This window comes from Armigeres subalbatus, chromosome 3, assembly GCF_024139115.2.
Source record: "Armigeres subalbatus isolate Guangzhou_Male chromosome 3, GZ_Asu_2, whole genome shotgun sequence".
NCBI classification, from domain to species: Eukaryota; Metazoa; Arthropoda; class Insecta; order Diptera; family Culicidae; genus Armigeres; species Armigeres subalbatus.
The window spans coordinates 150,668,871-150,680,791 of NC_085141.1; the positions used below are offsets into that span (position 1 = coordinate 150,668,871).

The 11,921-nt window shown below is 40.4% G+C and overlaps 1 protein-coding gene across 1 annotated transcript in view; it reads left to right on the forward strand.

The window, feature by feature from the left end:
- The window catches only part of LOC134220878 (tubulin alpha-1 chain-like), a 28,121-nt gene extending 25,176 nt beyond the window's left edge, over window positions 1-2,945 (forward strand). The window contains exon 2 of the mRNA XM_062700041.1: window positions 1,506-2,945. Coding sequence (XP_062556025.1) covers window positions 1,506-2,855 — 1,350 coding nt within the window. The 3' untranslated portion in view covers window positions 2,856-2,945. The remainder of the gene's footprint in view (window positions 1-1,505) is intronic.
- The last annotated feature ends 8,976 nt before the right edge of the window (window positions 2,946-11,921 follow it).

Consider the following 11,921-nt stretch of genomic DNA (forward strand, 5'->3'; position numbering starts at 1 on the left):
ACGGTTTCTCGTAATAACACGGATTTTTTTTTGCACGGATTCTTCAAATAACACGGATTATTTTTACACGGTTTCTCGAAATAACACGGATTATTTTTACACGGATTTTTTTCACACGGCACGCATCCCCCGTGTAAAAAAAGAATCGGGTGTACTTATGAGAGTGTCACTCACTGGATTCTTGCTTGTATTTTTTTTCCTTGATTTCTGATAGCATCCAGACAAGGCTTTCAAAAATAAAACTTTAATTTGCAATTTACGAATTATACCGTAACAATGCTAATGCAACTTGTAGCTCTTTACCCAACTTCATACAAAAGTCACTATTTGGTCACTTTTTCTGCAATTGAAAGTCACTATTTGGTCACTAAAGTCACTATTTTGAACGGCATTCATCGCTACCAGCCCTGGGCCTGGATAAGAGAAACGTGGATAGGTATGTGCCGCCAATCGAACCGTCAAAAAACAGCAGCCAATCGAGCAGGAGATTTGTCAAGCAGCCAATATGTTGGCTCAAATACTGAAAACGGCTAAATTCGATTTTATACCATTTTTGAATAAACAAATTTAAATGACTAGCTTGCAATAAAATCATTTATAGATTATGAAATAAAATTGCATTGTTCATTGGAATCTATTGTTATGTGATGTGGACACATCAAATAGTGGATTGATTATTCAGGCCTCTAAGAAAGGCAAAACGTTGCATGAAGAACAAAAAAATAATAAAGTGCAGTATTATTCAATGAAATTTTAAATCAAAATGATGCGGTTATTTATTATACAACTAGTCGACCTGGCGCTGGCAGACGTTGTCCTGCACAGTAGGCGAAAATGCGCGTTGTGAATTGCCCATGCGAAATTCCCATACAAATCTTTACTTTCGCATGAGGAAATATCATATAAACCCGTCGGAAACGATAACGAACATATCTGCTGAAGGAATGCAGAAAATCCATCCAGCCGTTTTCAAGTTATGCGGATACGAACACAGACCATTTCATTTATATATATATATAGATATAAGAAATTTCCGACCCGTACTGCTAACTGTTTTTAATTAATTTTTTCTGCTAGAATTTTTGAGAGGAGCCCCAAAATTTTCAGCGCATGCTTTCCCGTGATTTTTTTTTAATATCGTCTTCTATTTATTCTTTTTCATGTAACATTAGACTAGACTGTCAATTAATCATTTAAAAAATATTATTAGTTCATTAAATAAATTAATTTTGATGATGAACGTAGAAATGTTTATGAGTTGAAACTTGTTCCATTTTATCCCTCATCCCACAGACTATGCCTCTCTGGGCAAAAGGTAATTTTGCTTACCACTTGCAAACGGACCTTTAATCAGTGAGGCAAAAGTGACATGTCTCACCAATTCAAAAGACTCATTGTATCACTATTGATGAGTTTGTTATAGGAGAGATGAACATTGTTTCAATAGAATATAAGCACTGTACTTTTATATACACAAATAATAAATAAATTCTTTTTTTTTGCAGCGTGAATGTATCTCTGTACACGTTGGTCAGGCCGGTGTTCAGATCGGTAATGCCTGCTGGGAACTGTACTGTTTGGAGCATGGAATCCAACCGGACGGTCAGATGCCCTCGGACAAAACCATCGGCGGAGGAGACGACTCTTTTAACACTTTCTTTAGTGAAACCGGCGCTGGAAAGCATGTCCCACGTGCTGTTTTTGTCGATTTGGAACCAACGGTCGTCGATGAAGTACGCACTGGAACCTACCGTCAGCTGTTCCACCCTGAGCAGTTGATTACTGGCAAGGAAGACGCCGCTAACAACTATGCTCGTGGTCACTACACCATCGGAAAAGAAATCGTTGATGTCGTCCTGGACCGTATCCGCAAACTGGCCGATCAATGTACTGGATTGCAAGGTTTCCTCATTTTCCATTCGTTTGGTGGAGGCACTGGATCCGGCTTTACATCTCTGCTGATGGAGCGGCTTTCAGTTGACTATGGCAAAAAGTCCAAGCTCGAATTTGCTATCTACCCAGCACCACAAGTTTCTACTGCTGTTGTTGAACCATATAATTCTATACTGACAACCCATACTACCTTGGAACATTCGGACTGCGCATTTATGGTTGACAATGAAGCTATCTATGACATCTGTCGTCGTAATCTGGACATCGAGCGCCCAACCTACACAAACTTAAACCGCTTGATTGGTCAAATCGTATCATCGATCACCGCCTCGCTGCGATTCGATGGTGCCCTAAACGTGGATCTTACTGAATTCCAAACAAACTTGGTGCCGTACCCACGTATTCATTTCCCGCTGGTCACTTATGCCCCAGTCATCTCAGCTGAGAAGGCGTACCACGAACAACTGTCGGTGGCAGAAATCACCAATGCTTGTTTCGAGCCTGCCAACCAAATGGTCAAATGTGATCCTCGTCACGGCAAGTACATGGCTTGTTGTATGTTGTACCGTGGCGATGTCGTTCCGAAAGATGTCAATGCTGCCATTGCCACCATTAAGACCAAGCGTACAATTCAGTTCGTAGATTGGTGTCCAACTGGCTTCAAGGTCGGTATCAACTATCAGCCACCAACAGTTGTTCCCGGTGGTGACCTCGCCAAGGTGCAGCGTGCTGTGTGCATGTTGTCCAACACGACTGCTATTGCCGAAGCGTGGGCTCGTCTAGATCACAAGTTTGATCTGATGTATGCCAAGCGTGCCTTCGTCCACTGGTACGTCGGTGAGGGTATGGAGGAAGGTGAATTCTCTGAGGCCCGTGAAGATTTGGCCGCCCTCGAGAAGGATTACGAAGAAGTCGGCATGGACTCCGGAGAGGGCGAGGGTGAAGGTGCTGAGGAATATTAAAGTGCAAGGTTGATCACAATGACGAATATGGCATCATGCGAAGCATAATTCAAAGAAAAAAAAATGAATAAATTGTCTACTCATATAATACGTCAACTGTTTTTAATTCAATCCTTTATATACACTGGACTCTGTTTTTACACGATTTACATTTTCTCTATTTTGCACTGATCCTAAATGTTTATGCTTATTAATTATCATGTAATTTTTCTTTGAATTATTCAGGATTTTTTGAAACATGTTGCAAAGACTTTGGTGGCAAATTAAAGCCACACGATTAAAACTACGAGCGAAAAAAATCGTGTAAAAACTGAATCCTGTGTATGTATATGTATGGTCTTTAATTTTCTACTTTCTTAGCTTCTTATTTCCATTACATCTCCCATCTCCTAGAGGAATTTCAGAAAGAATTCCAGATAGGGCTTTACTGGAGAAATTCTTAGAAGGATTCTCAGATAAAAATCTGGAGAAGAGTTTCCAAAGATATTTCTAGAAAATATACCAAAGGAATTCAAGGAAGAATTCAACGAGAAAGTGTAACGAGTGTCCCCTGAACTTTCTACTGAGTCTTTAAAAAAAACTGGCGGATTTGTTTATGAAATTTCGGGACCCCTTTGCGATTTGGGCGTAACTTATTTTGTAAACAAACATTGGAAGGCGAATTCCTGCTAAAACAAGCATTTCATGAGGAAACCACGGTATGGATCCGATAGATTAAGCTTTCCTCTACCAGATAAGGGAATTAGTTTAGGATGAAAACGCTTGCATTCTCCGGAACTCATGAAGCAATCAGTCCCGATTTCTCTGATTTCTTTCATCAAATTATTTACCGTAGCAATTGTGAGAAATAGCCATTCAACACCAGAACAATTTCAATTTTTTGTCGACATTCGTAAGAATTTTCAAACTTGGAAACTAAAGGAAATTTACTGAGAAAATTGAAAATAATTTCCTGTTGAAATTTAGAACTTTCTGTAAAAATGTGGTACATGGAAAATCCGAAGAGACTTCCCTAAAATTTCAAATACAAATCCGGAGTGGATCCCACGGAAATTAAGACAAATTTCTTGTGAAAATGAAAAAGAATTCATTGTGGGAGTTCAGATGATTTCCCCGCAAGAACATAGACAAAATCTTGTGGAAATTGAGATGAATCTCCCGTTTAAATTTTGGAGTAATTCCTTCATTTGCCCATTCGGAAATTATTATAAATTTCCAAGCTAATTTGAAAAGAATTTTCAATTTCAATTCTCTTGAATTTTTACGAGAAATTCCCCAGAATTTTCATGCAAAATTCTCCTTATTTCACGGAAATTATTTATGAAAACGAATTTTCACTTAAAATTATTTCTAAACTCACAGAAGATTCTAAGAGTTCTTGAAAATCTAGTTTTATTCTCGACGGGTATTCTGGAAATACCGATTGCACAGAGAAACAGACGTCTTACTCATCGTTCCATCGTTCACCTTTTTAACGGTTGACATTTTTTTGTAGTTGGTTAATCGACCCCCTATGGCGCTTCGGTCGATTTTGCTAGTGTTTGAGTTTTGCGCACCACCACCATTTGGTTGCGGCTTGGCCACACTCAGTGATTTTGGCATTGGAAGGCAATGCTTCCGTGACGATGATTTTGATTAAAAGATATTTTAATTACTAGATAAAGATTGTCGCTGTCGTCGCTGTCCGGAACATCTTTTGCTGGCGAGGATAGGGGAGCTAAATGTCAAAGAAGGAAAATCCATACGATTTGACAGGTATGTACCACACATGTTTCGGACAGCAGAACAAAGGGAACCGAAGCGACAATCTTTATTGGCGATTAAAGGTTGCATGAAGAAGAAGAAGTCGAAGGATGATATTAGAAAAATATTGCACGGGGAAGCATACGGAAATTTTTTTAAAACTCTTCTCAAAAATTCTAGAAGCAATTTAATTAAAAACGGAAAGCAGTACGGAGTTGGACTTCTCTTATACTGTGTATTAGATATGATATCATAAAATAAAATTAGAAATCGAAAAATTGCTTTTAATATGCAGTAGAAGGATAGTCCAACCCCGTACTGCTAACCGTTTTTAATTAAATTGCTCCTAGAATTTTTGAGAAGAGTTTTAAAAAACTTCCCGTATGCTTCCCCATGCAATATTTTTCAAATATCATCCTTCGACTTCTTCTTCTTCATGCAACCTTTAATCGTCAATCTAGTAACTAAGGGTCTGTCTCAATTGGATAATTAAACTGAAATTAAACTTAGAAGTGACATTTCCATAATTATCGAATAACCCTGCTCGCAGAGCAAGATTACTTTTGACAGATATCGAATCATTTTCCTTCGATGTCCTATTGGAATTGCTGGGTAGCACCACCCATTCTTATAACGGGGTGATTTTTTAAATTTCGAACTGTCACTTTTAAGTTTAATTCTCCAAATGAGACAGACCCTTAGGGCTCTGTCTCATTTGGAGAATTAAACTTAAAAGTGACAGTTGGAAAATTAGCAAATAACCCAGTCATAAGAATGGTTGGTGCTACCCAGCAATTCCAATAGGACATCGATGGAAAATGATTCGATATCTGTCAAAAGTAATCTTGCTCTGCGAGCAGGGTTATTTGATAATTATTGAAATGTCACTTTTGAGTTTAATTTCAGTTTAATTATCCAATTGAGACAGACCCTAAAATATCTTTTTTTTTATTGCATTTTGTTCTAAGTGACACGTCTGTTTCTCTGTGCCGAAAAGATCAGATGAATTATGAAGAAATTTAAAAAAATGGTTCTAGCCCAACAGTTGAATAGATTTAATCAAGTCATTGTAGAATTCTGTCTTTTTTGCCGTTTAGATTAAATTGCATTCTGATGCAATGATCGAAATACCTTTTTAAGAGACACGTCGAAAATGCTACCGCTACCTAGGAAAATGCTGTAATCGCAATTTTTGAACCAGTACACAACTAAAAAAAAGCCCGTTTGACATCTAAAATGTGTTGCAGTTATCAACCTTGTCCATGTGTTTTGACGTTTAAAATTTTTAGCCCGGGACAATTAGGGTCTCGCCGACATTTCTCACCAACACGAACGCAGGTTCGTGGTTGCAAACAATCCCATTTGATTTTGCCGTGACAGCTGCTCGTGGTTGCAAACAAACCGAGTAAAAGTGTGAGTGAAACGTGCGTGTACGTACACGATCGCTGAAAGCCTAATAGTTTATTATGTATAAGAGCACCTCCACGGGAGTCCTTATCGCTATTCTTATTATAGCGCTCCCTTCCGAGTGCTATTTTAGGATAGCACCCCATCTTCCCAGAGTCTATCATTTACGAGTTACGCAAAAAGTGAAGCCAAATCTACCTATTGAACTGTCAAACCGTCTACCTATCGAGCAAAGTAAACAAATGCTTGTTGGTAAGGCGGAAGTATTGCTATCGCCTAATGATTTTTAATGGGGTATTAAAACACATGAATTGAAGTGTATTAGATTTGTTCGAGAAACAGCTTCAAAAAACTTCAATATTGCTTTTCTCACCGAAGAATAGACTACCGTGCAAATTTGTCGAAGTAACAAAACAAATGCTCACACGTCAAATTGTATAGAATTTAGCGAAAGCACAATCCAAAACATCATTCTTGCACCTTTTCTCACACCCCAAATAGCTCTTTCTTGCAGTGGAGACGTCATCCATATATGGAGAAACTGGTGGGAACATATTTTGGTGGGACAATATTTTCTGCATGGGAGTCGAACACGGCGCAAAATTTGCAATACACCCCCCAATAAAGTAGCAACAAGAAACTCACGTGTTTGCACTCTGTGGGTGATTTGGTTATCGAATTAAAAAGCTTTAGCAGTGAACTTTAGCTTTAGCAGTGAAGTCACTTTAAGGGTTGAACAAAAATGAAAGTTGCAAACAGAATAACAAGAAGATCATTCAGAATAAGTGTAAGAGGATCCTCTTTGCGCAACTCTATATATGATAGACTCTGCATCTTCCCACCGGTGGTTTCTGTTTTAGGAATCCTAAAACTATTCTGGGAGAACTGCTAAACATTCTTAAAACAACACAAAGATTGCTGGGGAACTCCCGAAGAAATCTGCCAGGGATCCTACATGAATTTCCAAATCAATAAGTCATAATTGAATGAACGACAGAAAAGATAAACTTGCGGAAGAGTTTCTGGAAGAACTAGTTGAAGAACATACTGAATAATTACTAAAGGAACATTCTGAGAGATTCCTGGAAGACCTTGCAAAATAAAAACAGTAGAATTTCCTTTCGCGAAAAATCCATGAATATTTCGGGCTCTAGCGGGAGCCGGTGCGCATCGCTCCTTATAGCTCTATTACTTTAATTACTTCTTCGCGGAGTTGAACTGGGGCACTAGATAAAAGAAATGGATATTTCCCTTGCTATTTAACCTTAGTAAGATGTTGGGGTCAATATGACCCAAAACGAAACTTCAAAGTAGAATAACTTTTTACCTGATAATACGATCGTTCTGAAATTTCGTGACTTTTAATATTTTGTGGAAATGGAGCATCTGACATGAAAAAAGTATTTTAAGGTGCAACAGGAACGACCCCATAAAAAAAGTTACGAATAAGATGTTGGGGTCATATTGACCCAGAAATGTAAATGCTTATAAAACAGTCAAATTTTAACCAAATTACAAAGTTTATATACCGTTCTAAAGATAAACTCATCAATTGTGTGGCTATGCGGTGATATGCTGGTTCTGGAGACAATGGCAACCGGGAAACGACTTCCACGGGGACCTTGTCGGTCATATAAGGGGAGCATAAAAATCGCTCCATATATGCCATTCGATCGCTAATTCTTCATATATTCTCTTAAAACGGTAATGTATGGTCCATGAAAAGGCTTCCGATGAAAGTGGCCACACCTGGTACATGCAAGGTGCCCCCGGGGAACCCGCAGGAGGGGACATTTCCGTTTTAGCACCAAAATATACCGGCTCTGTCGTCATGATTTTCCACAAAATAGATGATAATGCGCTTGAAATCGATAAAAGACCACATTGGCCACTCCTGGTACATGCAAGGTGCCCCCGGGGAGCCCGCAGGAGGGGACATTTCCGTTTTAGCACCAAAATATGCCGTGCGGCGGCTCTTTTGTCATGATTTTCCACCAAACAGATGGTTATGCGCTTGAAATCGATAAATGACCACATTGGCCACTCCTGGTGCATGCAAGGTGCCCCGAGGAACCCGCAGGAGGGTATATTTCCGTTTTAGCACCAAAATATGCCGTGCGGCGGCTCTTTTGTCATGATTCTCCACCAAATAGATGATATTGCGCTTGAAATCGATAAAAGACCACATTTGCCACTCCTGGTACATGCAAGGTGCCCCCGGGGAACCCGCAGGAGGGGACATTTCTGTTTTAGCACCAAAATATGCCGTGCGGCGGCTCTTTTGTCATGATTTTCCACCAAACAGATGGTTATGCGCTTTAAATCGATAAGTGACCACATTGGCCACTCCTGGTACATGCAAGGTGCCCCCGAGGAATCCGCAGGAGAGGACTTTTCCGTTGTAGCACCAAAATATGCCGTGCGGCAGCTCTTTTGTCATGATTCTCCACCAAACAGATGGTTATGTGCTTGAAATCGATAAATGACCACATTGGCCACTCCTGGTACATGTAAGGTGCCCCCGGGGAACCCGCAGGAGGGGACATTTCCGTTTTAGCACCAAAATATGCCGTGCGGCGGTTCTTTTGTCATGATTTTCCACCAAACAGATGGTTATGCGCTTGAAATCGATAAGTGACCACATTGGCCACTCCTGGTACATGCAAGGTGCCCCCGGGGAATCCGCAGGAGAGGACATTTCCGTTGTAGCACCAAAATATGCCGTGCGGCGGCTCTTTTGTCATGATTCACCACCAAATAGATGATAATGCGCTTGAAATCGATAAAAGACTACATTGGCCATTCCTGGTACATGCAAGGTGCCCCCGGGGAGCCCGCAGGAGGGGACATTTCCGTTTTAGCACCAAAATGTGCCGTGCGGCGGCTCTTTTGTCATGATTTTCCACCAAACAGATGGTTATGCGCTTGAAATCGATAAATGACTACATTGGCCACTCCTGGTGCATGCAAGGTGCCCCGGGGAACCCGCAGGAGGGGATATTTCCGTTTTAGCACCAAAATATGCCGAGCGGCGGCTCTTCTGTCATGAGTTTCCACCAAACAGATGGTTATGCGCTTGAAATCGATAAATGACCACATTGGCCACTCCTGGTACATGCAAGGAGCCCCCGGGGAACCCGCAGGAGGGGACATTCCCGTTTTAGCACCAAAATATACCGTGCGGCAGCTCTGTCGTCATGATTTTCCACAAAATAGATGATAATGCGCTTGAAATCGATAAAAGACCACATTGGCCACTCCTGGCACATACAAGGTGCCCCCGGGGAACCCGCAGAAGGGGACATTTCCGTTTTAGCACCAAAATATGCCGTGCGGCGGCTCTTTTGTCATGATTTTCCACCAAACAGATGGTTATCACGGTGAAAAAAATAAGGCAGAATCAACCGGATTCTGCTTTAAATCAACAATATTTTTGCATTGATTTAAGAATAACAATATTTATTGTTGATACAACCACAAATAGGATTGAATCAACCATACTCGATAGTTGATTCAACTCTCGAGTATATTTATTTCAACTATGCTTTCCAGCTGTCACTGTCAAATAATACATCAGAAAACAACAATATGCATGGTCGTTTTTACATTCGAAAATGCTGTGAAACTTCTTTACCGACAATATGATGACAACAACAAAAGAGAAAAAAGTGAAAGAAGCAGAATCGAACTAGTTACATGGGGAGTGAGAGTTTACCTCTGCACCGTGCTTATTTCTTGTAGACGGGTTGATCTATGTTGATCAGTTTATACAGTTTTTCCAAATCAAGAAATGGTTGCAAAAAAAACGATATTATTATTGTTTCAATCATGCTATGCAAGATTGAAACAACAATAAAGTTCAATTGAATAAAGCATGTGAACATGCTGATACAACAACGTTGAAGATTGAAACAACAATATCCGCGTTGTTTGATGCAACAATCAGAATAGTTGTTTTAATCTTGCAAGATTCTTCTGCGTGATGCGCTTGAAATCGATAAATGACCACATTGGCCACTCCTGGTACAAGCAAGGTGCCCCCGGGTATTCCGTATGAGAGGACATTTCTGTTTTAGCACCAAAATATGCCGTGCGGAGTCTCTTTCGTCATGATTTTCCACAAAATAGATGATTATGCGCTTGAAATCGATAAGTGACCACATTGGCAACGCCTGGAACCTATGAGAAGGCCCCAGGGAACCCGTAGAAGGGTACATTTCCATTTTTACACCAATATAAGCAGTGCGGCGGCTCTTTTGGTGTTTTCCCATCGAACAGATGGACGTACGCTCGAAATCGATAAGTGACCACATTGGCTACATTTGAAACCTATGAGGCTCCCTCGGAGAACACGTAGAAGATGGCATTTCCATTTTTACATCAACATATGTCATGCGGCGGCTCTTTCGTCGTGATTTTCCTCCAAATAGGTGCCCTCGAAATCGATTATTGACATATTGTCCACCCTTAGAACCTATGAGGTGCCCCCGGGAGCCCGTAGAAGAGTACATTTCCATTTTAACACCAAAATATGCCATGCGGTGGCTCTTTCTTTGTTATTTTCTACCAAACAGATGGTCATGTGCTTGGAGTTGATTAGTGATATTGTCTACTCTCGGAACCTTTGAGATGCCCTGCGAACCCGTAGGAGAGGACATTTTCATGGTTATATCAAATGTACTGTGCCGCTTGCGGCAGCTCTATCTTCGTCTATCATTGTCTACCCTGGCCACAAGTCTTCAAAAAGTTGGTTAGGCGCTTGAAATTGTTCTTTTTTTGAAATTGAGTATACTGAGTCAAATTAAAAATAGTTTCTGGGCTACTGTGATGATTCCTTCGAACAGCTCTCCAAGGATTTTCTATTCCGCATCTCGATATTACCATTAGTCGATGGTCCCTTCAATATCGACTCATAGAAGTTTGAGGTTTTCACCGATCGCCGTGGACAATGATATGAAAACGCAACATTTTGATATTAAAAAAATCTCTTTCTGTGAGACTCCTGCGGGTACCTTGTAGGTTGTAGATATTAAGTTCAGAATGAATGACCTATTTGATAGAAAAACTCAAAGGTGCAGCCCAATCGGGTTGTACGCAAAGGTGACGAAGGACTACGAAGCTATACGAAATGGATGGTATTTACCATAATAATTTGTGTATCTTTATCAACATTGAGCAAACTGCTCGGAGGTCAACTGAATCAAGAAGGCGAATAGTTGCTCCTAGTTGGATGGACTTTGAGTCTCTAACCATGGAATTAACATGACTCATCGGCCACATCGCCGCTGAAGCCACTCGACTGGCTTTCAGTGGAGGATATCACAATCCGAAAAGACAATTTCTTCTTCTTATTGGTATTACATCTAGGACAGAGCCGCCTTGCAGCTTAGTGTTCATTAAGCACTTCCACAGTTGTTAACTGCGAGGTTTCTCAGTCCGGTTACCATTTTTGCGTTCGTATATCATGAGGCTAACACGATGATACTTTTATGCCCAGGGAAGTCGAGATAATTTCCAATCCGAAAATTGGCTAGACCAGCACCGGGAATCGAACCCAGCCACCCTCAGCATGGTCTTGCTTTGTAGCCGCGCGTCTTATCTCACGGCTAAGGATGGCCCCAATTCTAGAAGACACCATCCTCAAAAATGTCCGAAATAATGGAGAAATATGTAGAATCAAAAGTGGCATTTATTTGCAACTTTTGATTTTCGCCCGCGATGAGGACGTACGTGGCAAAGTGAGGAGCTTCAAGAGATAATTCCACATATTTCTTTTCAGGACTTAACCTATTTATCCAAGAAGAGGTATTGGTGTCTTTATCGATTTGGCTGTCATCGACGGAAAGTGAAATTTTCTGGTTTTCTCTTTGGTTTTGTTTCTGTTAGTCATTAGAATTGAAATCAGTTTTTTTTTCC